The sequence below is a fragment of the Lytechinus variegatus genome, chromosome 1, assembly GCF_018143015.1.
Source record: "Lytechinus variegatus isolate NC3 chromosome 1, Lvar_3.0, whole genome shotgun sequence".
NCBI lineage: Eukaryota > Metazoa > Echinodermata > Echinoidea > Temnopleuroida > Toxopneustidae > Lytechinus > Lytechinus variegatus.
The window spans coordinates 88,434,390-88,461,772 of NC_054740.1; the positions used below are offsets into that span (position 1 = coordinate 88,434,390).

At 36.0% G+C, this 27,383-nt stretch overlaps 2 protein-coding genes across 2 annotated transcripts in view; both read right to left on the reverse strand.

The window, feature by feature from the left end:
- Window positions 1-4,648: 4,648 nt before the first annotated feature.
- LOC121432212 (transcriptional regulator ATRX-like) lies at window positions 4,649-15,018 on the reverse strand. Its single transcript, XM_041630069.1, has 5 exons — window positions 14,986-15,018; window positions 10,166-10,388; window positions 9,251-9,845; window positions 7,439-9,220; window positions 4,649-7,306 (listed from the first exon to the last, which is right to left on the reverse strand). The coding sequence occupies exons 2-5, from the start codon at window positions 10,345-10,347 to the stop codon at window positions 5,450-5,452; spliced, it is 4,416 nt and encodes a 1,471-aa protein (XP_041486003.1). The 5' UTR covers window positions 10,348-10,388; window positions 14,986-15,018; the 3' UTR covers window positions 4,649-5,449.
- Window positions 15,019-20,516: 5,498 nt separating this feature from the next.
- LOC121432224 overlaps window positions 20,517-27,383 on the reverse strand; it is a 111,181-nt gene continuing 104,314 nt past the window's right edge. The window contains exons 106-109 of the mRNA XM_041630080.1: window positions 26,826-26,897; window positions 25,380-25,445; window positions 23,341-23,398; window positions 20,517-22,246 (exon numbers count right to left, since the gene is read on the reverse strand). Of these exons, the coding sequence (XP_041486014.1) occupies window positions 23,354-23,398; window positions 25,380-25,445; window positions 26,826-26,897 (183 nt within the window). The 3' untranslated portion in view covers window positions 20,517-22,246; window positions 23,341-23,353. The remainder of the gene's footprint in view (window positions 22,247-23,340; window positions 23,399-25,379; window positions 25,446-26,825; window positions 26,898-27,383) is intronic.

The following is a 27,383-nucleotide window of genomic DNA, read 5'->3' on the forward strand; positions in this document are numbered from 1 at the left end:
AGAGAGAAAATATAAATTATCTGAATTTTGTATCTAGACCTTGGCACTCCGTACCTTATGTGCTAGATTCTGAATAGGGAAACATTTTTGACGTTGTTTCGAATGGCTTATTTCTAGACCTATAAAGGAAACTTAAGCTCCCAGAGAATGCCCGTTCCAGTTTGCAGCACTGAGTGAAATACAGAGTATTCTCGCCAATGTGATGATAAATATCCACCATTTCGGATATTACAAACAGTAACCTAACGAAAATCTAAGTTTACCAGTGACTGATGGCTACATGCAGAGAACGCATCACTTCTTCTTTCCCAACGAAAGATCCGCTTTGTGTACACTCAAAGAGAATATATCAGTCATTGTTTGCCAAGACATTTCTGTGTAAAATGTACATACGTATTGTTATTTATTCAAAATTATCTCTTTTGTTTGTAGCTTTTCCTGTAGGTATATTAGATTTCTTTATTGTATTCGATTACTTCTTTTTTTAAAAAAATGCAACAAATATTTTTTGCACAATGATTTGTATTAATAAATTAGTTATCTTCTTGAATTACTGTTTTAACCAAGGAGATATCACCTCTAAGGAGATATGTGATATCTCCTTGCTTTCATTAAGTTAAGTGCTATTAAAAGTGCGTCCTTGTGAGTGTGGATCGTGAGCTCAAACTCTTGGACATTTCATGTAGGCCTAACAAGACAAGAACATTCCGAGCAGCTTTGCTATGATGAAAGAGACGTCTAACCAAGGAGATATCACCTCTGATATCTCCTTGGTCTAACTATAGAATTAACGCAAGCGCGAACTGAAATTTTTATTATTTCTCTTAGGAATACAACGCAAAGACGAGCACAGAGGAGTAGGCCGACTTGTCTATATAGCTGAGGGCTAATCTACAAGTGTTAAATCAAACAGAGTACTTTCTCAATTACAATTTACTATACATGTACAATAATGATGATGAGTCAGAGAGGAGAGAGCAGAATTTCAGAAGAATGAATAGTAATAATCATTTGGACTTTGGGAGGAGAGAGAGAGAGAGAGGAGAGATACTAAGAAATAGCAACTACAGGTTAAAGTGAAAGTTCAATGTCCAATACACATTCTAACATAGGCAAATCCATTACATACACTGACCAGAAAAGGAACCCGTTAAGGACTGCATTTAATGACCCATGAATATGATATATACCTCACCAATTGAATATCGCGAGCCCCAAATTTGTGATATTCCAACCTGAAAATTTGACATTGTAAGCATTTTTGTAACATTGCACTCGATGAGTACCTTACTAATCAATAATGATGCGAGCGCGATGCGCGAGCGAAAATATTTGTGATTGTGTAACCTAAAATGTGTTTACTTAAAAAATGGTATTTCAATGCATTTTGAAAAGGGCACATTTCATTTTGAAAAAAGGCACTTTCAATTTTGAAAGAAGGCTATTTCTTTGTATTTTTTTTTTGGGGGGGGGGTGGGGTGGGGCAAGTGCCCCCGGTTTCACCGCCCCTGTTCTCACAGGCTGGCTTTCGGAATTATCACTCAGTTTTGTTAACGATCAACCATGTATAATGTCTTTTGTGTACTAAGCGGCTGCTACGACAATTATTGAAATTTGCATTCGTTTCATGAAATTGTAGAAATACCAATAAAAAATTATACATACTAACATTGTTATTTTAAATTGTTTATTTATTTCATTAATCTATATTATTATGTTAACTATTATCATTATTAAAATTATTAATTTGGGGGTGGGGTGTTTCCTTGGATCACATTAAACATGTAAAAACACATATTGACCATTTTCTAACATTAACTTTGAAAGTTCAATTTCAAATCAATCCACACCTATTTCATTTGTAAGTGGTCATCTAACCTTAATACGGGGCCATTATGCTCCCCCTGTCGGATTTCTGTCGGTACTCCCTTACGCCTCGATATTTCGAAATGAATAGAGGTCCCCCAATGAATAAAGGATAATCATCTGCGATGACGCTCATGATCACAAGCATTATTACAAATTATGAAATAATTAGTAAACAATGTTCAAAATGAAGTGGGGAGAAGATATATATATATGTACATTTATATACATGTACACATGTATATATATATATATATATATATATATATGATAGTCACTTCTTACCTTTAAAAGAAGATAGACATCTAAATAATGCGAGCGCGAGCTAATTTTTTTTTTCATTTCATGTAGTTTGTCCCGAGTGTAATGGTTGACCCTTTTCATTCTAAGCAGTTCTTCATTTTTTTTCTTCTCGTATAGTCAGTTATTGTAATCAATACACTCATCTTGGTTTCTTCCCCTGCTCCTTCTTATTTTCCTTTTCTACTTAAAAAAATATATAATATATTGCCTTTCTTTTTCAAAAATTTTCTTGTGAAAACACAAGGAAAAGTAATTTAAAATATTGGTGAAGGTCTGAGGAAAAACAAAGATTAAGGAAGTTATTAGATTATTTAAGATTTTGTTTTGTGACGTCATTTCCGAGCAGCTGCCCATGTTTTGTAATATAACAAGCATGGATTTCAATCTTAGTTATAATGGTTAAGGGTGACACAAAAAATATTTCAGGAGCGGGAGTGATATAATTTGTCTGTTGATATACTGAAATGACATTCGATTTATTTTTTTTCCACACGAAGGCAAGCTGTTCGCTTATGCTGTCATAGATAAAAACATCAAAATTCTAACAACTGTTTATCTTTGATTGGTTTTCCTCAAACCTTCGCTAATATTTCTTTGCTATATTTTATGCTATTTTTACAATATATTTTTGTCAGGGTGATATTCCCCTTTAAATCTAAAATAGGGGCGAACAGGTTCTCCACAAAATGTAGGAGACAGAAATATCCGAATGTTCAGCTAATTTTCTTTATACGGCGAAGTATAGTTGGTCACTGATTGAAGTTCCTCAAATAATCATAATTTTCAGAGAAGCAGACACATATAACCACAATGCAGATGTTATCACTTCAAACTGTATATATTCAGAGAACCGTAAAATGAAAAGAGAAATAGTCACCACACACTTTCAAATCTGTGACTGATCACCCCCCCCCCCCTATCTCATTCTTTTTCTCTTTCTTTCCTCTGTCAATTCATCCATTCTCAGTCTTTGGTGAATACATTTTACGCAGTTGGATTATGTTAGGATTTTCCTCTTTGCAACACTTGAATAATAAATCGTTTATTCATACCTTTCATCGAATGACACACAAGTCTAAACAATCACACACACAACAGAATCAATCCTATAATCACCAGTGCATATGGATGTTGACCAACATACTTCAATGTCCAAACCAAACGGTTTACAGTTTAATACCGTAACATCCGACCTTATCTACACATGGACAGCAGATGAATCCAGTCAGCTTTGTATCTGTTTTAAATGTACTTTGATTCATACATCTATGCATTATTTATAGCCAAATAATGTTATTTACATACAGCAAACAAGATATGTACATGCATAAAAGAAAGAAAGCTTAAAAGGGAAGCCCAGCAATGTTCAGATGAATCAAAACCAATTATCCATCCAAGTAAAAAGAAAAGGGTCGCTGTATTCCATATCAAAATAAGTCTGTTGACATATCATTTTGTTTCAAACTTGCTTTAGCTTCTGATCATATTATACACAGATTTTATTGCTAGTTTATCGGTTCATTGTAACTCTGAAATTACCAGAGTTGGCTACCTGTTTATTACCACATCAACAATAACGTTGCTATGTCAGATATTCCCAGGCATCACTTTTTATCTAAAGGTGATCATGAGGTACTTTATGAAAACATGTTAATTGCTTCCCTATCTTGGCATATCCTCAAAATGAAATATTTTCACACAATGTCTGACATATCAACATATTATTATTATTATTGTATTGAACTGGTGGTCAACTTCATCGATTAGAAAATCTTAGTACTTGGGTGTATGTTCAATCAACCACTCAGAAAATGGCTCAGTAAAAACTTATTCACTCAAGTCTTAACCAAATAATCAGCTAATCAGTAATCACACAATTAATTGATTTAGTGTTAAACAATTGATTCATCTTCATATTATTGTCTGAATGATTAACTGATAATTGATCCAGCAGTTGATAAGGAAACTTTTCACTACATGTCCCTCATATTGCATAATAAATAAAAACTCATTTGAAACACATCAATAATTCTTGAAATAGATATTTCTCTTCATTCCTATCATCAAATAAAAAATTAGGTCATCTTCAATAGACCTACAAACTGATATGCCAAATAGGAATTAACACCAATTGTGTATTTCATTATAACATACAAAACTGCTACAGGTTAATCAAATTGCTCTCAAATCATAATTTAACAAAACCAAAGACTGTACAGTATGTTTCATATACTTTGCATGAATAAATGAAACCAGAAGACCATAAGAACATACCCTCATTAAAGGTCAAGTCCACCCCAGAAAAATGTTGATTTGAATGAAGAAAAATTAAACTAGCATAAACATTGAAAATTTCATCAAAATCGACCAGGATGTGCATATACATGTAGCTTTATTGTGAAATTAAGCAAAACTTGAAAATGTCCTAACTTTCTTATTTTACATCCGATTTTGATGAATTTTAAAGTGTTATGCTTGTTGGATTTTTATCTTTTTATTCAAATAAACTTTTTGTTGGGGTGGACTTGTCCTTTAACTATTTATGCCCCCCCAAGCCCCCTCCAAGTGCAAATTGTACACTGAAAGCCTGCACCCAAACACATTCAGCTCAGGGTTATTATGCAGGCACAGACCCTGATTGAAACTGATCAACAAGTGTATCCTTGCAAATACTAGCACATTCAAAACTTGCTGTTTCAGAGGGCCTTCAGTACACAAGGCATGAGTAGGCTTCACAATTAGACCCTTAACTTGATTGAAAGGTTTGCACCACAGACTAGGCTATTACATGAATTTTGAAATATGACAAAATTAAGCATATTAGTATATTATATACAGTGATACCATATGCACAACAGTCTTAATATACATTCATTATAATTTGTCTTGTTTCCCTAATAAGAAGACAATGTGTAGTAAGATATTGATTATTACAAATATTACATTCATCTAAACTGAATTGGTATAAGTATGAAAAAAATATATTCAAATTGCTGCAAGCTGAAAATGAATAGCTTCTAAGATGGTATATTCTTCATGGAGCAAAGCGATACTTGGGAATATGAACAGAGGGCAAAAATGGAAAGTGGAGAGAAAGAAACAAATTAATATAAAAAAAAAGAAATCAAGAAAACAAAAAATACTTTTTAAGCAGCTGGCAAGTGATCTGTCAACTTACTTTACAAAAAAAATATTATTCTTGTTCACACTCTCTTCATCTAGAAATATTTAAAAATGCTTTATATTCCAGATCATGTATGGAATGTCTTTGAAACAACAGCTAGCCTGTTTCTACCTGTGATCGGGTTCTTCTCTTTTCTGGAGTACCTATAGGTTTCTGGATTACTTGACTACCACCTTTCCCCCTTCTACCGATACTCTTGTCTTCTTTAGCATTCCTTTTGAGCATTAATTGCAACCTTTTACCAGGGGAGTTTAGTGTATAACCGTCATTGTCTTCACTACTACTTTCAATCTTCAGTGTCCTTTTTCTAAGACTGTTTCTCTTTTTCTGGATAATATCATTGTCACTATCATCATCATCATCACCATCATCATCAACATACTTTGTTTCATCGACAGCATTTGTTTTAAGCTGTGATCTCATTCTCTGCTGACCAGGGATTCCTTTGGATTGCTTTATGTTTCTATCACCACCACTGACATCATCTTTAGCATCATCGCATTTTCTTTCTTTACCAATATTCATGAGCTTTACTCTCACCTGTCTAGTTCTTCTGTTACTTTTGGACTTCTCATCTATTCCATCAACATCATCATCAACATCTTTGTCATTTTGATCATTGTCCTCGTTTGCATAGCTTCTGACTGTTGATCTTGTCCTTTTCTGAGGCGTATTTATGGCAAGTTCATCTTCACTGCTGCCTTCACCACTGCTTTCAATCTTTGTTCCTCTCCTACTAGTAGTTCTGGACTTACGGATAATTTCATAGTCATCATCATCATCATCATCAACAAACTCTGTTTCATCAACAGCATTTGTTTTAAGCTGTGATCTCATTCTCTGCTGACCAGGGATGCCTTTGGATTGCTTCATGTTTCTATCACCACCACTGCCATCATCTTTAGCATCATCCCCTTTTCTTTCTTTACACATATTCATGAGCTTCACTCTCACCTGTCTAGTTCTTCTGTTACTTTTGGACTTCTCATCTATTCCATCAACATCATCATCAACATCTTTGTCATCTTGATCATTGTCCTCGTTTGCATAGCTTCTGACTATTGATCTTGTCCTTTTCTGAGGCGTATTTATGGCAAGTTCATCTTCACTGCTGCCTTCACTACTGCTTTCAATCTTTGTTCCTCTCCTACTAGTAGTTCTGGACTTACGGATAATTTCATAGTCATCATCATCATCATCATCAACAACAAACTCTGTTTCATCAACAGCATTTGTTTTAAGCTGTGATCTCATTCTCTGCTGACCAGGGATGCCTTTGGATTGCTTCATGTTTCTATCACCACCACTGCCATCATCTTTAGCATCATCCCCTTTTCTTTCTTTACACATATTCATCATGAGCTTCACTCTCACCTGTCTAGTTCTTCTGTTACTTTTGGACTTCTCATCTATTCCATCAACATCATCATCAACATCCTTGTCATCTTGATCATTGTCCTCGTTTGCATAGCTTCTGACTGTTGATCTTGTCCTTTTCTGAGGCGTATTTATGGCAAGTTCATCTTCACTGCTGCCTTCACTACTGCTTTCAATCTTTGTTCCTCTCCTACTAGTAGTTCTGGACTTACGGATAATTTCATAGTCGTCACCATCATCATCATCATCATCACCACCACTGCCATCATCTTTAGCATCATCCCCTTTTCTTTCTTTATAAATATTCATGAGCTTTACTCTCACCTGTCTAGTTCTTAAGTTACTTTTGGACTTTTCATCTACTCCTTCAACATCATCATCATCATCTTTGTCATCTTGATCTTTGTTATTGTTTGCATAGCTTCTGCCTAGTGATCTTGTCCTTTTCTGAGGCTTATTTATGGCAAGTTCATCTTCACTGCTGCCTTCACTACTGCTTTCAATCTTTGTTCCTCTCCTACTAGGAGTAGTTCTGGACTTACGGATAATTTCATAGTCGTCGTCATCATCATCATCCTCACCACCACCACCACCACTGCCATCATCTTTAGCATCATCCCCTTTTCTTTCTTTAAAAATATTCATGAGCTTTACTCTCACCTGTCTAGTTCTTAAGTTACTTTTGGACTTTTCATCTACTCCTTCAACATCATCATCATCAACATCTTTGTCATCTTGATCTTTGTCATTGTTTGCATAGCTTCTGCCTAGTGATCTTGTCCTTTTCTGAGGCTTATTTATGGCAAGTTCATCTTCACTGCTGCCTTCACTACTGCTTTCAATCTTTGTTCCTTTCCTACAAGGGGTGGTTCTGGACTTATGGATAATTTCATCGCCGTCTTCGTCATCATCATCATCATCTCTGTCAATATGCGCTTTTTCTTCTTTCGCACTTCTGTTCTGTGATCTTGTTCTCTTAGAAATATCTATGGATTTGTTGATAATTTCATTGTCATTACTGATATCGATCAATGGTCCATTTCTTTTTTCGGGAGCTCTTTGGATAATTGCTTCATCACCTTCATCTTCATTAATTCTGCATGGTGATCCAGAGCTTCTCTTTAATACAGTATTTTTGGATCTCTGTTTAAGTTCATCAACTTTGCTATTTTTATCTTCACTCTTGGGCTTTGTCCTCATTCTCTTCTTAGGGGTACTTCTGACTTTTTCGTCATCTTCGCTACTACTTTCAATTTTAATTACTCTTCTTTTCCTTTGTGTGGTTATGGAGTTAGAGATAATTACGTCATTAGCACAACAATCAACATCTTTGTTATCATGATCTTTTTCCACTTTTCCAATGCTTCTGATTTGTGATCTTGTCCTTTTGTGAGGGGTATTTATCGGTTCTTTGGTAAGTTCATCACTGCTGCTTTCAATTTTTGTTCCTTTCTTCCTAGGTGTGGTTCTTGATTTAATAATTTCATCACCATCATCATCGTCATCTTCAGCTTTTTCTACTTCAGCACTTCTGATCTGGGATCTTGTTCTCTTAATGGGTTTCTTATTAATCTCATCGTCACTACTGCTTTCAATCTTTGATCTGTTTCTGTTTTCATTTTCAGGGGTACATCGGGCCCTTTGGATAATGCCATTGCCACTTTCATTGTCACTACACTTAATTCTGCGGGGTGATCTCAAGCTTCTCTTCATAATGGTACATTCCGATTTGTGAACAAGTTCTTTATTTTCATTGGTTCTCTGGCCCTTTGTTCTCAATTTCTTTTTGGGGGTGTTTTTCACTTTCTTGGTAATGTTATCACTACTGTCATCTTCACTACTACTTTCACTCTTTATCACTCTTCTCTTCCTAGGAGTGGTTCTAGATTTACAGATTTCATCAGCATCCTCCTCCTCTGCATTAGCATTTTTGTCCTTTTTAACGTCACTTTTAGAATTAGTTCTTGTACTTCTCTTTTGGGGTTTACCCTTTGATTTCTTGGTAATTTGGTTATCACTTTCATCATTTTCACTACTACTTTCAATCTTTATCACTCTTCTCTTTCCAGGTGTGTTCCTAGCTTTCTGGATTATGTTGTTGAAATCACTATCATCACTATCACTGTATTCATGTTTCCTACTTGTTATCTTTGACATTCTCTTCTCAAGTGTGTTTCTTGATTTCTTGATAATTTCATTGTCCTCTCCATCCTCATCATCAACAGCACTATCATTTTCATCTTTATCATCACTGCTTTCTTCACTACTGCTTTCAATCTGTGACCTCACTTTCTTCTTAAGAACATGTTTGCGTTTTGATTTATGGACCACTCCATAAGCAACAGCATCATCACTTCTTTCCTTTTCCCTTATTTTTTTTCTCTGTGTACATGTGCTACTTGAGTTTTGGCCAATATCTTCATCATCATCATCATCATCATCATCACCATCATCATCATCATCATCACCATCATCACCACCATCACCATCATCAACATCGTCACCATCATCATCATCAGTACTTCCACCATGACCATCATTGTCATCATCATCATCATCATCAGTACTTCCACCATGACCATCATTGTCTTCATCATCATCATCATCATCAGTACTTCCACCATGACCATCATTGTCATCATCATCATCATCATCATCATCAGTACTTCCACCATGACCATCATGGTCATCATCATCATCATCATCACTACTGATAGTTACTCTCCGTCTTCTCTTTAATTGGCTCCTCTGAATTGATGTTTCTTCATCATCACTCTCTTGCCTATGATGATTTCGATCGTCTTTCCTTTGGTTCTTATGGTGTCTACTCCCATCCATTTGACGTTGTAATTTGGTCATCTTTGAACCTGTAGAATCATTTCTTGTTCCATTCGATTTAATTTTTCCACTCTGTCTTGTTTTCTGTCTACTTGTTCTTTTAGATTTCGAAGATTTGAAGTCCTTGTTGTCATCATCACTGCTGTCTTTCCTACTGCTTCCATCTCTGCTGGAACTATGTTCCTCGCTATCTTCTTCATTTTCGTCCACAATAAAATCTGATAAAGCATCGTCTTCCCAGAGAGATATGGGATCAGTGTTGTTGTATCTATTGTGTCTAAAAAGAGAAAAAAGTCAGAAGGAAAGCACTAAATGATAATTGTGAGCATATGAGCAAATCAATACAATGAGATAAATACTACATCTTCCATCGATCCAAATAAGGACTACAAAAACACTACCTGGGGTTTACTCAAACAATGTACTAGCTATTACAGTGATGTAATGGTTATGAGTAGATGATGTATGCTATTATTCAAAGCAAATCCAAACTTGAATTCCTATGAAAGGATTGCATCTCATTTAGTCTGATTGGATTAAATGTTATGTTTTCTTTTCCACCTAGGTTAATTCTTGCAAAATGAAACAGAAACTTACCCCTTCACCAAATTAAAAACCAATTTTCGATGTCTGAGATGCTGGAAGCTCTTATGGGGTGTCTTGTTTACTTCAATCTTTCCAAGAACCACTTCTCGGGTTGGCATTTCAAAGGCCTGTTTGGAGGCGAGTCTGGAAGATTTTCTACTTGATGAACGAAGGTCATTCTTTCCATCGGTCATTTTAAACAATGATCATAGAATGTAGGTCAAGATCAGATTACCTATAACAAAACAAGAAGCAAATGCATTTAAAGCCTGGCCTCACAGTTATGCATTGTCTAGCCTATTTTAAACATGGAAGCCTACTTTGATGTTACTCACAAAAAAGGTATACAAACTTTGCTAATCATCAGAGTTCATCCGAACCGTTGTATCAGTCAATTTTGGTTATTTTTTTCAAAGTATCAATTTTTTAATTTTTGCAGATAATGGCCAAATCAAATTTCTTGGAAGCAATTTATTTTAGTTTCTGAGATATGTGGGGATTTTCACAGCGATGCTGTAAAAATTTCTGATAAAATGTGCAAATCCCATTGGAAACATGCATGGTCAGACCGTTGTGTCTGCACTGCATTGACTTTGGATGTGAAAGAGCGATACGTTTTGCTAAATCTTGTGCATTAAACTTGTGGTCAGGGTGGTATCCCCTATGGTGTTTTTGTACAGGGAAAATCTAAAGGGCTCAAACAGAAATTACAAGCATGTAGCTCTTTGCCATATTTTCTCTGATTTTTGGGTTTGTGTAACAATAAAGATACCAACGTCAAACCATTGTCTTGATCTTTCCAACCATGTTTTTCTGGCAATGAACGTGTTGCAAGGCTACGGGAAAAAAAGTGTGGAAATAGTAGTAAACTTTGACTTTGAACTTTGACTTTATTAGGTGATCTGTCAATCGACAGATCAACTATTAATTTCGTAAGAATTTTCTTTTTTATTTATTATTTATTTATTTATTTATTTCTTAATTTTTATTTTTCCACCCTTTTCTTGTTACCATAAAATCTCCAAATCTACACCATCAATTATCTTCAAAATATCATCAGATATGGGGACTTATCATGTCATGTGAACGAAACAAGTTCAAGGTCAAAAGGTCATCATGACGTCATCTAGACGCCATTTTGTAAAATCACATTATCAATCATATCTTCATTATCAATTATCGAAAATTAACCATATTTACATCACATTAACTTCAGGTCAAGGGTCAACTGTCCATGTCATCAAAGGTCATGTAAAGGTCACGACGTGCGCGTACGCGCGCGTCAAAATTTTAAAATGCTCAAAATCGCTTTTTGACCAAAGCAGAGTATGTTTCAGGTGATTTTAAGCATTTCAAAAATTTGCGCGCGCGCACGGTTACGCGCGCATTCTCGCGCGTAACGGCACTATAAAACATAGGATCGCCATTTTTTTTATATCAATGCACCGATAATATAATTCTGAACAATTTGATACCTTGATCAACCTTCTACGACAAGTAATAAAGGAATTAGCCTCCATCAAAGTTTACAGCACGCGCGCATGCGCGCACTAAACATAGACAATATATGTGCAAAAACATGCCTATACAAAATTCATTATAGCTTTTAAAGTAGTACGGTGACCCCCATTTTTTTTTCATATTCGAATAGAGTATGGATGGGAGATGTGATTTCATGTCGCATTTGACCCGAAATTATATCATGACGTCATCAAAATGGCGTCGGAACTCAAAATTCCCATTTTGCTACTTATGACGTCATTATAATTATGCAAATTTGACTTTAACTCTGTAAATATTGGTCAATTTTCGCTCAGTTTTCAATATGTTGTAGCTGAGGACATACTCTTTCTAATTTGATGCCTTTTTTCACTTTTAAAGGAACTGATCATCCTGAAAAACTGCAAGTTATAGAGGCATGTCATTTTCGCTCATTTTGTGTGCAATCTCTATGGGAAATGACTTTTTCTCAAAACTGGATTTTACATTCCTCTATTTCGCGAGCCATATCTCCATTTCTATTTGTTGGTTTTCTCTGAGCTTGAAGTATGTTGTAGCTGAGATTGTAAGCTATCGGAAGTGTTGTCTTCGTTTTCCGATCAGATGCCGGGATCATGCCCGTATTTCACTTGCAAAATTGGATTTGAGATCCTCTTAATTTGCTTGTGTAGAAAGTCTATGGGATACAGTGCAGCTCAATTGGTAAGGCACCAGACTTGCATCCTTAAGGTCGAGGGTTCGAACCCAAAAGTGGACATAAATTTTTTTTCTTTTTTTTTTCTTTTCAACTTTTCGCAAATGTTCCTTAATCACCATTACAAGGTATATTAGTTCAAATATCGCACAATAAAGAAGGTTAAAATCGTTTTTAATAGGCCTATAACATGTACAACGTGTATCGCCTACACCTACATGTATTTCACATATTCTCATTTCCCTCTTTTCAAGAGTATTCAACATGTTCTTTCCGTAATAAAAGTTTAGTTTTCAGTATGAGCATCGTATTGATCTCAATTAACATGGTGATTGTATTCATGATCATGAAAATCAGAGACAGATCACCTAATTCGTCCTCATGACGAATTAAAATTCTAGTTTCTTTTGTATTCTATCATATGAAATAGACCTAATTTTCTCCTCTCTGTCAAGAGAAACGACGATCAGTATCTCTCTGAACATGTGGAAATAGCATTGTTTAAAACTTTAATAATACTATATGGTTCAGTAAAGTTGGTCCTTATTGTCGAATCTGTAAAAAAAAATGAAATATTGTATAATTTAAACAATAAAAAACAAAATAGTGAGTGATGGACATCATCGACAGACCCATTTGCATGTCACTGAGTTGTGCATATCATTATTTATCAGTTTTATGAAAAAAGGCGTAACTTCAAATAGACAGCTGGCACTGGCAGCCGTTTGTTTCAAGGAGTTATCAAACATTTTTGGCATTATCGTGATATTTGGGAACCACCGTTCACTTCATACAGCAGCGCTTTATTCATTCACACGCATGGTTCCCCATTTCCACCTCCATTCACCCCGGCATTCACCATGTTCACTTTGCACACAAGTGAGCGTACATAAATTTACGAGTGGTTCCCAAAACCACGATTTGGCCACATTTTAAAATTTTTTAATTGAAGTTCTCTCCTTCTACCCCGTCTCGATCAGCCATTTTTGTTATGAATCATAATAAAATGGCCGATCTAGACTGGGGTAGGAGAGAACTTTTCATTTTATTGAGGTTCCAGTTTCTGCCCAGATGTCAGGAAACTGCCACTCGTTAGACCGGGGACGGGACAACTCGGACCACGGGACATCTCGGACCGCGGGCCGAGTTGTCCCACCCAGAACGAGATTTTTTTCCACAAGTTTGCGTCTATTTTTCCGTCATTTCGAAATTTCTTGTAAAGATTTTTTAGAGATATGGTCTGATGGTAATGTTCTTCACATTTTATTACTTTTTTTTCGCTGAAATAAAAAAAAGTGTAATTTTAGGCGTTTTTCGACAGCTTGCGATTCCCATAGGCGAGCGTGTATTAACTGTGTCGGTGCTCGGCTCGCCCCGCTCAATAACTGACTTGATTTTGTGATCATTTCTCCTCAAAGTACCACTTTTATCGCAGAAGATGGACTTTGTTGTATTCCATTACCTCCATTTTCTCATCACAAGGATAAAATTTGGTGTATTTGCACGATTTTGTTCAAGTTTTTCACCTTTTTCTCTCTGGTCGCAAGAAGCGAACAACCGATGAACGGTCCGCTGCTCTTCATCGTAATTCTCCGTAGCTCGGCCGCCTAAACTGGCGGGGTGGGATTAAAGTGAAGAACATTACCATCAGACCATATCTCTAGAAAATCTTTACAAGAAATTTCGAAATTACGGAAAAATAGACGCAAATTTGTGAGAAAAAAATCTCGTTATGGGTGGGACAACTCGGCCCGCAGTCCGAGATGTCCCGTGGTCCGAGTTGTCCCTGATTCGTTAGACCTTCATCCATATAATCGTGGTAAGCATGGTAAGTGCTTGATTTCTGTTTTAATTATTCGGAGAATTATTTTGACCATATACCAGCTGTCTGTTTCTGTTTTCCGTGTGACAGCTGGCAGCCGTCTGTTTCAAGGAGTTTTTTAACATTTTTTTTTATTTGGTGAGTGAAGCCAACGGAGTTCAGCTGAACAACCAACAAAACAGAGACCGAAGCTTTTGGTCTAACTTCACGCTAGTCAGGCGAGTATGGAATTACACGTACATAAGGGGGACCGTACATAACTTAAGGACTAAGTCTAAGGTCCCGGGCTCCGGCCCGCGTAGCGCGCGGGAGTTCCCTGGGTATAACCCAGGGAGCTCCGGCCCGCGACTGAGTTCGGCATGGTTTGGTTCCAAAACTTGAGCTTTTTTTGCCGTTATAGACTTTAAGTTAATGTCCAGACTAAAAGAAGTTAGTCACTTGTCTTTGGCCAAATCGTGGTTTAGGAAACCACTCATAGATCATGTAGATTTGTGTACGCGCATTTGTGTACAAAGTGAATGGAGGTGGAAATAGGGAACCGTGCGTGCGACTGAATAAAGCGTAGACAGCTGGCAGCCGTCTGTTTCGAGGAGTTTTTTAACATTTTTTTTTTATTTCTCCGTATTTGGTGAGTGAAGCCAACGGAGTTCAGCTGAACAACCAACATAACAGAGACCGAAGCTTTTGGTCTAAATAAAGCGCTGCTGTATGAAGTGAACGGTGGTTACCTATATCACGATAATGCCGTCACTTTCGTTGATTTCATGGTTCATAAAAATTAAGGCATGCCAAATTTAAAAGATGCTCATAACTTACTGACATTGCATTCGCACGAAATCTCAAGTCTTAAATTGAAAAATGCAGCTGGATATATATAGGGCCTATACGATACACACACACGCTGCCCAGACGCGACGCTGCCCAATTCTCGCTCACCCTCGGCCTCGACCTCACAAGCGCGATGTGTAGTCTGCAGGCACAGACCCCCTCATTGGAACTTTGATTAACAAGTGTGCCTCCCCCGGGGGGGCCACTTCCATTCATGAGTGGATACCATGCGCGACCATGGGGTCTCGAAAAGCACCCTAAACACGTAATTTTCATATTCTGAAAATGCACCCCTTAACAAGTATTGGCGTGTGAAACCCTACCCTTAACAAGTCTTGGAAACAAAACGATACTCTTGGCAAATATTCCCTGAAACGAACCCCTAAACAAGTACAGGAATGTTTTATTGTTACGGGTCCTTCGGTCGTCGGCTTTACCTTATTTGGTTTAGTACGACCCCACCTTCTACACCTCGCGCAAATCGGACTCTAAACACGTAGTGTTGGGGCAGAAAGGACATCCTTTTTAAAACATTTAATTTTGTTTTATTAACCCCGCAAAGTCGACCCTTAACACATAATTTTCCTAGCGAAATAGATACCCTTTTTTCTTTATTTTTGTGTTTTTGACACCCTTATCACGTTACGTACGTAACGTGCCCTATCGTGAAAAAGACATCCTTTTTACGTGTTTTTTTGGTCGCGCATGGTATCCACTCGTCAATGTAAGTGGCCCCCCCCCCGGGGTGCCTCCACGCAAAGACTAGCACATACAAAACTTGAGAGCCTTCAGTACACAAGGCATGAGTAGGCTGCACATTCAGACCCTTATTTCGAGTGATTTGTTTTGTCTATACTGCATAATTAAGCACCCAAGAGGAGACCATTACATGAAAAAACGAAGTTAGGAAAAAATAAAATTAATCCCTTAATAAATCATCGTGAAATCCCTCTGCGTCGTGAAGTGTAAAGTAACCCGATAACTGTTTGAACTCCGGCCAATTGCACCGCAACTGCACCAGATTAAGGTTTTCAGTTCAATCACTATAAAAACTAAAAAAAAACACGTGAAAATTGTTATATTTTTATATGATGAATGAAAATGTGTGAGTCGCAGGTGAGGGAGGTCCTGATATGTCGTCATGACAATGGCGGCGGAAGCCAAAAATTTTAGGAGGGGCCGGGAGGAGGGGACAACCAAAAAAAATTTTGACACTGCAAAAAAAAAAAAAAGGTTCTTAACCCACAAATTTTTTGGGGGACGTAGGAAAATGAATTGACAAGCAAAAAAAAAGGTCATCAACAACAAATTTAGGGGGGACCGTTCCCCCCTCCTCACCTTGAGATAGCAGCCTGCCCTAACTCCGCTCACCTCTATATGATAATCATTATGATTAACGGAATTGTCATAAGTAGATTTTTCTTTAGAATCTGATTTTTTTGTGTCATTTCCTCTATTTTGACGGTGCTGAACATGAATCCGCTTGTTGCCAGTTTTGTAAACGCCTCCTTCCGCCGTTACCATGGCAACGTATTAATATGTTTCAAAATAACATAATGAGCCTATATGGCATACTCCCCTGTCAAATAAAGGGTCCACTGATCTATCATTCTTAAGCCTTCCAAAATCAATTTCTAGATATAGGCCTATCAAGTCATCAATGTATTTGCAAAAGATCCATTACCATGGTAATGGCTTATCTTTCTCGCAGAAAAATACAGAGACAGGGCGCCGCTTTTTCCGACGACGCCGCGCGGGCGGCAACATTGAAATCTTAAAACAGGATAAGTTTTTGAAATTCATTAGTTTGTGGTAGGCCTATATTTCTATAGCTATCATGAAACTTAGAAATAAGTGAGTTTCAGGTCATGCCACCGCCGGGTCAAAGGTAATTCAAGGTCAATGAACTCTGGCCATTTACGTTGGGGGCATTTATTGAATTGTCATCATAAATCAACATTATGGTGGGGAAAGATGAATGGTGGAAAATAACAATGAAAATGACAAAATCTACATTCGACCAACTCATTTGAATTACATTTCGAACACAACAGAGTGTTCTGCATGGATAAGTTTATTTGAATGCATGGTAATGGTATGTTGCCATGGTAACACCTGATTACTCTCCTAATTCAATATGAGATGAAAATTAAGTGTAAACAATCATGTAGGAATGTCTGAATTTATTTCAGGTCATAATTCAGTATAGGCCTATAGCTATAGGGCAGAACATATAACTGCAATACATGAATAATAAAGTAAGTCTTAAAAAAGAGATCGAGTTTCATATGAATTTATGAACAAAATTCACAACGAAAGTATTATATTCAGAGAAAAAAAAGAGACATTTTAAGCACTTTTGTAATGATGTTTTAACTTGCAAACCGAGAATGACTTAACAAGACATGAATACCTATTAGGTATTTGTCGGTCCCCCAACTCTCATTTTCTTCTTGTCTAATTCCTTTTATTTTTATTTCTTATTTTTTTTTAATTATTATTTTCCTATTCCGGCCTCGATTGATATCCCTTCCGTTGTTGTCTTTTTTTGCGACGCGGCCATTTTGTCTTCTTTATACTCTTTTACATTTCCTCTCTCACTTCTCCTTCAATTTTTTTCTCTATCTCCCCCTCTCTCTTTCACTTTCCCTTTAGCTGAGGGTGACGGCAAATAAAAGCTCCTCGGTCGTTAACGATTTATCATGGAGCAGGCAAGCTGACGAGGTGTAGAAGGTGGGGTTGTACTAAACCAAATGAGGTAAAGCCGACGACCGAAGGACCCGTAACAATAAAATATTCCTGTACTTGTTTAGGGGTTCATTTCTGGGAATATTTGCCATGAGTATCGTTTCCAATTCTTGTTAAGGGTAGCTAGGGTTTCACACGCCAATACTTGTTAAGGGGTGCATTTTCAGAATATGGAAATTACCTGTTTAGGGTGCTTTTCGAGATCCCATGGTCGCGCATGGTATGGACTCGTCAATGGAAGTGGCCCCCGGGATTTCTTTAAATGTAATTATTTTTTCTTAATTAAAAATAGAGATTGAAAAATAAAAATTTTCTTGCCATATTACTTCCCACCAACAGAGGGCGCACACAAAAACCAAAAAGTCAAGAATTTGAGCGCTCTCTTCTGTCTCCCCCCTCCCTATGACTTTATTTCCCCTCTCTCTGCCCCCCCCCCGGCCCCGGACCTATGACTCTATCTCCCCTCTCTTTCTCTTTTCTTCCCCCTGGACCTACTATCTCCCCTCTCTTCTGCCCCCTGGACTTAAGACTCTATTTCCCTTCTCTTTCTCTCTCCTGTCCTTCCCCCTGATTCTATCTCCCCTCTTTTCTGCCACCCATGACTCTATCTCCCCTCTCTTCTGCCTCCCTGGACTCTGTTTCCCTTCTCTTTCTCTCTTCTGTCCTTCCCCCTGATTCTATCTCCCCTCTCTTCTGCCCCCCCCATGACTCTATCTCCCCTCTCTTCTGCCTCCCTGGACTCTCGTTTCCCTTCTCTTTCTCTCTTCTGTCCCTTCCCCCTGGACCCATGATTCTATCTCCCCTCTCTTCTGCCCCCCCTGGACTTAAGACTATTTCCCTTCTCTTTCTCTCTTCTGTCCCTTCCCCCTGATTCTATCTCCCCTCTCTTCTGCCCCCTGGACTTAAGACTCTACAGTGCGTATAAAAAAAAACGGGACAGTTTTGAAAAGTCTATAAAAAATTTGTTTCAAAATATTATATTCATATTTTGATGTTAATAGATGCTCTGAGATCTTATCTTTGAAATGCCATTTAAAAAAAATAAATTTTGTTCATGCTTGAGCAAACACGGAACGTTTTTGTCGGGGGTACAAAAACAGGCTTGCGCCAAAATGGCAGAAATGTGAAACTTGACGATTAGACTTTTGGCTAATCAGCAGAATTCCTCTTAATCTTTTCATTATCTTTGCCATAATTTTCGAATTATGCTGTCAAATTTCATTTAGAATTTTATCAATTTACCTGAATAATTTTTTTTTTTCATTTAAACTTTCTTTTACCTTGGAATTTTCCTTCATAAGTAAGAAAATAAGACTTTTTGTCAACCCAAGTAGGAAGATTTGCATTATCAAATGTGAGAATTTGTAATTATTCAAATACTTTTATTATGTGAAACAAATTATGTTACGGTACCTATAAGACATGAATCCTATTTTCAAAGGGTTATTGAATCCTTCACCAAGTTTGATTACATGTATGTGCTTGACAAGACAAACAGGAAAGGATTCATGTCTTTCAATCGCAATGGTGTAGTGAGTCAATTTTTAGGAGCAAGATTTGGCAGCTAAGGTAAAATGTATTAAAAAGTTGTGAACTGAGCAAGCAAAATTTCCACTTTTCACTAAAATATCAAATTTTGTGATTTTGACATAATATTCAGAAAATGATATCATATTTCACTTTCTATGTTTTGTGTTATTTTTCTTTCCACTTTTTTTTCTCGGTCATGATTTTTTTTTAATTGGGAGGGGGGCACCCCGAGCCCCCACCTATCAGTATGCCTCTGTTTAAAGGCACCATAACCTTTGTAGCACACAATGAAAGGATGTGAAATGAAAAACACGCTCTCCCATATTTCGGTTAAAAAAAAATTTGTTCGTTCCTAAAGAAGGAATATTCAAAGCCAAAAGAGAACATATTAAAAAAGAACAACAGAAATATTCAAGCAAATAAGTAAATTTGGAAATGAATTTTGACCGTATAATTCGAAAATTATGGCAAAAATAATGAAAAGGTTAAGAGAATGTCTGCTGATTGGCAAGAAATCCGACCATCATATTTATCATTTGATGCCATTTTGGCGCAACCCTCCTTTTCAACACCAGACAAAAACATTCCGTGTTCGCTCAAGCATGAACAAAACTAATTTTTTTTATAACATTTGAAGGATAAGACCCCAGAGCACCTTTTGACACCAAAATGAAGAGATCATAATTTGAAACAAAAATTTTATAGACTTTTCAAATCTGTCCCGTTTTTTTTTATACGCACTGTATTTCCCTTCTCTTTCTCTCTTCTGTCCCTTCCCCCTGATTCTATCTCCCCTCTCTTCTGCCCCCTGGACTTAAGACTCTATTTCCCTTCTCTTTCTCTCTTCTGTCCCTTCCCCCTGGACCCATGATTCTATCTCCCCTCTCTTTCCTGTCATCTATCTTCCCTTGACACTTTCATATCTAATTATTATTTTGTCTCACAAAATGTACCAATGTAAGCTGAACACTGTTTTTCTAATTTGGCAAATTGTGAAGCAAATTACTCAATGGATTGGATTTCTTGACCTAGCAAAGACACAGACCAGGGGTCTGATTCATGAAGAGTTATTGCATCTTTGCCATCATGGCAACTACCATTGTGGCAAAAGGGTTTCAGCCACTAATCGCTATCAATGTTTTCATCGATGTTACAATTATAGAAAATTTAAGATAGTTGTAAGTCTTGATGATAATTTCTAACAATCGTTGAAATAAACAAACTACCCTGATCAGTATGATTTCATTTATAATCTCATTTATTCATCACATTACACCTTTAAAATACATATCACATGACACAGATTTCTGAAACACAAAGTATATAAATATCAATTATAAAATCAGAAAACAATGATGAAATACCCAACAGAATACCAAAGTTACCCTGAGCAAACATAAACATGAATAAAAAATAGAATACATCTGAACAATGAAGAAGAGTAGAGTGAAGTTACCAATATATATAGATATTTATTATTCATAGTTTAAAAGAGTAATATCCATAAAGTACCTCATAGGTTAATTTTTTTTCATACATACAAAGGAAAATCTAAAACTAATTAATCTATCTGAGTAGAAGTATACATAAAAAGAAACATTAAGATTTGCTATAAAAGATCTACATTAAAATCAAATTACAAAAGAGTAACAGCATTGGCATGACAGCACACATTAACATGTTTTATAAAGCTTTTCTTTAAAACGAGACAGTGATGGAACATAAACATATCTTTAAACTTGTATGACTCAAGATATAAATCATATACAAAGTTCTGTATCAAAAAAATGTGAGTGCATTTGCTGAGGAGGTATGAATGATCCTGTGTCACATATCAAACACATGGTAAAAGAAGTTTTTATTTAAAGTACATGCAAAATAAATCATTTTAAACATGTTAAAAAGGGAAAAGGTTTTAAAAGTTCGCCAGTAGCAGCATACTAAATATTGCATAAGCATTCATGGATTCTTGAAATTGCAAAAAAAAGTCTCCTATGAAGACAAATTACATTTTAACATTTCAAAAATCTAGAATTAAAAAGTTGAAACTATCATTTGTAAATTACCTTGACACAAACCACAATATTATTTGCACAAGTTAATTCTTCAACATTTCACATATTAGTCATGAAAAGACATGAAAATTAACACAAAGGCAATACAATCATTTTTTTCTTAAACCAAAGTTCACTTTTTAAGCTATAATATATTTTCAGGGGAATATATCTCTTTTACAAGTGAAGATATATAAGGACAGATGATATCTATTATTCAACAGTTATGTAAGAGAGTATGATGAGTTTCCAGGTTTTCTCAAAGGTGATCATTTTACATATATCATAGTAATCCAAATTTGTTATGTGCCTCTTTTCTTTCATAAGCTCATCATATATATGTTGAATAAATACTACTATCATAAATAAATCACAAGAGAGAAAGGGAAGAGTGAAAATGTTGACTTGTTTATTCTCATGAGTTGTTTGTTGTGTGAATGATTTTCAGCTGTACCTTTCTTAAAAAAGCACCTCCATTTAAATATCTTACTAAGAAATAAATAACGTAAAATCTAACCTGAATAAAATCATGTCAATTATACATGTATCAGTAATAGCACTTTTTTCTCACACTTTTCCAAATCGTTTTCTTCAAATTCAACAATTTGGCAGCTCTTTGGTACATAGAAAAGCACAATGCATCAAACTTTGGTTTGAAGAATATCTTAATGTCAATTACAAAATATATCTTTATAAAAAATAAGCATGATAGATGTATGAATACTTTTAATGCAAAAATATTAGTACTGTCAATTAAGAAAGCCATATAATTTGTTCTTAATACGAATTCAGCCTGATTTGTGTAGAGGACCTTTGATCCGTCGCTCTTCAACCCAGAGAGAAGAGAGCTTCCCTGTCCATCAGCTGCTCAACATCAAATCTACTTCATGCGACATTCCTTTCAGATGACACAAATGCTATAATATAAGAGAAAAACAGACAAGGTATATTAATAAGGTATCTCCCCTGACCTATTGAGAAACGTAGACGACGATGAGACTGATTGAATAAAATCATATTGATCTCACATTGTTTATAATTCAGTTAGCATCCTAATTGAACATTTAGCATTTTACAGTATATTTATATATTGACTGGCCTTGAGGGGTACATCAAACATGTTGCCCGAAACAAAATCATATTGACCTGAGTCTTTAATCGTTCTTATTAGGACAATATATTTGATGTTTCCTTAAAGAAGAGCAAGACAATATTACCTACAGCTGCATAATGTGCAATTCAAGCAATTATTTGGAACAATTGATATGCCTGTTAGCTGGAACAATTTATATGCCTGTTTGCTTGGCACTACTTCTGATGTCAGGTTATTTGTGACAAAAACTGTTAACGCGCGGTCGCCCATCATGCATGGCACGCACATACACTGAACACGTAAAAATCAGCTGGGAATGTGTATGCACTGGCCGTGCCGCACATTATCAATGCTTTGGTTCACAAACCAGTTCCAACCTGATTTCACAAATACTGAAATTAGCGATAAAAATCGGCTCCTACTGCGCAAGCACAGTAGCAGAGATATGGCCAATGTTGCCTTCTGTTTGGTACACTAATCCTATGGGCAAAGCCTGGGGAGGGCAAAATGGCAAATGTTTATTTACCTGCTAAAAAAATGCCTTGTGTAGGTAATAATATTCAGTACTGAACTTATCAACTGAAGTGATATGTATAGCCAAATCTAGAGCATGTTAACAAGGTCTTTGCTGCATCTTTATAAGCACGAATGGTGCTAGGCACTCTGCTTCTTTCACAGTAGCTATTCTCCATTGCCCTATTGTTTTATCTATGATGATGTAATGGTGAAGGCTTCCTCCATGAAAGACCTGGCTCTGGATACTGTTAAGATGCCATACATTTTCCATTTGATTTTGTTTGGCTACTACACATACAACAAAAGCAACATCTGAATTTCATTCCAATGTGGAAACTTTAAAAATGACTGTGTATTTTCCTATCAAAATAATCAATGCTTCTATTGCTGAACTTTCCTTACCATCTATCTTGGCTCAGAAATATCCAGGTTCATTTTCCACATTACGATGACCATAGACCTAGGTTGGCAAAAAAATAATATAATCAAATTAAAATTTCAAGAAGTGAACATGAGATAATCAACATTCCAAAGGGTGCATACTAAAAATTCTATACTTTTACTTCAACAATATTCATATGCATGTTCTACATACTCTTCCTAAGCAAACAAAATATAATAATTATCATAATTTTATTACTTGTTAATTATCTTGTAGGCTATTCTGTATTCGGCATTACCATTAGTATTTTTATCCCACTTTGTCTGAAACCTGTTTGGTCTTTATACACCATACTGGGATTATGTGATATCAATAAGATCATGCTACAATCATTCCTAAGGAAGCATATTCAGCCAAACATTGTATTGATAACAACAAGTGGAATGCCTCTGGCCGTCTCACCTGCATCACGCAGTTCAATATAGCAGCAGTGCTGACTTTGAAAACTACTCTAACTCGCACAAGATGTTTAGTGATACATGGTTACTCTTATGTCCACTTTTTATGAACTAGACCAATAAACTTACAGAGATATGATGGTTATTCAACAAAAAACCCCAACATGGCCAACGTTCATTGACCTTACATGACCTTTGACCTTGATCATGTGACCTGAAACTCGGACAGGATGTTCAGTGATACTTGATTACTCTTATGCACAAGTTTCATGAATCAGATCCATAAACTTTCAAAGTTATGATGGTAATTCAACAGATACACCCAATTCGGCCAAAGTTCATTGACCTTTGACCTTGGTCATGTGACCTGAAACGCGCACAGGATGTTCAGTGATACTTGATTAATCTAATGTCCAAGTTTAATGAACTAGACCAATAAACTTTCAAAGTTATGATGGTAATTCAACAGATACCCCCGATTCGGCCAAAGTTCATTGACCCTAAATGACCTTTGACCTTAATCATGAGACCTGAAACTTGCACAACATGTTCAGTGATGCTTGGTTACTGTTATGTCCAAGTTTCATGAATCAGATCCATAAACTTTCAAAGTTATGATGGGAATTCAACAGATATCCCCAATTCGGCCAAAGTTCATTGACCCTAAATGACCTTTGACCTTGGTCATGTGACGTGAAACTCATGCAAAATGTTCAGTGATACTTGATTAACCTTATGTCCAAGTTTCATGAACTAGGTCCATATATTTTCTAAGTTATGATGACGTTTCAAAAACTTAACCTCAGGTTAAGATTTCGATGTTGATTCCTCCAACATGGTCTAAGTTCATTGACCCTAAATGACCTTTGACCTTGGTCATGTGACATGAAACTCTTTTAGGATGTTCAGTAATACTTGATTAACCTTATGGCCAAGTTTCATGAACTAGGTCCATATACTTTCTAAGTTATGATGTCATTTCAAAAACTTAACCTCAGGTTAAGATTTGATGTTGACGCCGCCGCCGCCGTCGGAAAAGTGGCGCCTATAGTCTCACTCTGCTATGCAGGTGAGACAAAAACTTATCACAACTCTAACCATCAAAATTTGTGTGATATTCAGATACCCTAATCCTTAGTTTACCTCCTGACTTGACAAGCATTTTGGTAAATAAAAGTAAAATGTTTCATCTTCCTTCTTTCATAATTATGACAGAAGAATCAATTGAAATTAATTGTATCATTGTAATATCTTATTTGACTCATTTTATAACAAAAGTAATTTTTGAAAAACTTTTGTTTGCCTGATTAAAATCATTAGCCAGATAGAGTAAGTAGATACACTGACAATTAAACCATAGATATTAAACACATCACCCACATGATGAGAATTAGACCAATTGATAGTTGGATCAAGTAAAGGGTAGTAGACCAAATGGGTATAAGACCAATGATGGTTGGATCAAGTAAGGGGTAGCTGACCAAATGGGTATTAGACCAATGGATGTTTGATAAAGTGGTTAACATAGTCATTAAATTAGACCAACTGTTGGAAAGTGAATTTCTTTCTCAAGGAATGACATGGTTAATCAAATTAATTACCGTAGCTGCCTCTTGTCCAGTGGCTATATATGGCTGCTGGTTTGATGTTGTGTTGGGTGCATCACTCTACATAACACATAACAGAACTACTATGTTAGTTGACATACCTTACACTTATACAATGCACAATAATCATTATCACTTTATCAATATTCCCAATATGAAACACTTCAATCTCACATGAATTCATTATGCAAAGACATGGAAAGCCCAACAGACACACATTGATTTGCAAGAAACAGATTCTGTTTCATGACTTCATTGCAAAGTAAAACCAGAATTAAATACCGTACATTATCACATTGCATAAAAGAAACAAGGAGCATAGAGTATAAACAAGTGTCCATTATGTTGTAAGGACAGTGAAAGGACCTACATGGACAATCAATATTTTAGATTGAATGGAATAGTTTGTCATATATCCATAAACCATCCCTTTTTGAATGAGTAGGGGAAGGCGGGGTAAGTTGTGACACTTGCATTTTGCATGTTAGAATTGATAAGACTAATAATATTGTAGAAATAAGTACCTAGCCTTTAGATTTGATTCTTGGGAAATACTTTTCACCCATAACTTTCTACCCCCACACTGATAGTCATTGTGACCTTTGAAAAAAACGATGTCAAATGGCTCAACTTGCCCATCTGTGGGGTAAATTGTGCCACCTTCTGGGGTAAGTTGAGCCACAAAAACTATGTGCAAAATGCATGCGGGAAGAAACAGCATGTCATTCTTTTATTTAAAGTCTTTTCACTTGCTAATTCTCTATAAATACTAACATCCTCTAAAAGTAAAAGAACTGTCATGTGAATTTGCTCCTTTCTGCCTGCATATCAATGGCTTTTTAAGGTTTTTGAAATTTTTATTATACATTACCATAAGAATTAGTATGGCTCAACTTGAACCATGTTGGCGAGCTAAAATTACCCCAGTCCGAACTTAATGCGATATTTTCACATTCACACATTTTTTATGCATCCATCATGTAAAAGACTATGACAAGAATGAGAATTCATACCTGGACTAACAATATTGTTCTTATTTCTTTATTATATTTCAAGACATGTGCGGGTAAAAAGCACTTATCTATTTCACAACCTTTTTTACTTTTTTGGCTGAAATTTGTATTTTTCCCTCTAAAAATACTTTTTGTTTCAAAGTTGAAAATAATGTGGTGGGGTTAGAGTTATGTAATGGGTCATCAATATATGACACAACCACAATGTCTGACTCATTCATTATTGGCCTGGGGGTGGTGGCTCAACTTGCCCCTATGCTCAACTTACCCTGCCTTCCCCTATATGTAATGCAATGTGATCTGTCAGATTTTTTTTGTAATACCATACCAATACCATAGTAACAGATTTCTGAAAAATCAAGAGACAAAGATGCTTTATGTCTAGACTACTGAGTATGGCATTAGTTTATGAGCATGGTAGTATTACCATAGAGTCCCTGACAACATCAGCTGGGTTAGAATTCTGACTTGTATCATTGCTACTTTCATGGTCCTCAGGCTATGAGATGAAAATGTTAGAAACAAATATTACATTACATTAAAAAAATACACTAGAACAAAGTATGCACAATGAAGATTAACAGAATAGAAAATGACACAAGGATATAAATATGGGCAGTTAATCATAACAGAATGAAAATTATAAGAAAATATGAATAATAAAGAGTAACAAAATAGACATTCTATAATGGAAGCTGCAAGACCAAAGACTCATGCTAGATTAGTTTCAGTTTGTGTTAAATTGATTCATCACATCAAATCATGAAACAAAATTTTCTTAGTGCTATGATTTTGCAGTCTTCATAGAATACTTAATCATGGAATTAGAAATGGAAGTAAGATAAAGTCCATGAATAAATACAACAGAAGAATTAGAAAAAGTTATGAAACAATAAACAAGGTTAGGCAATAGATGGCCTTAAACAATCATAAGATCATTGCCTCTGGCAAACAAGATATATTATCAATGTACATACAGTACACA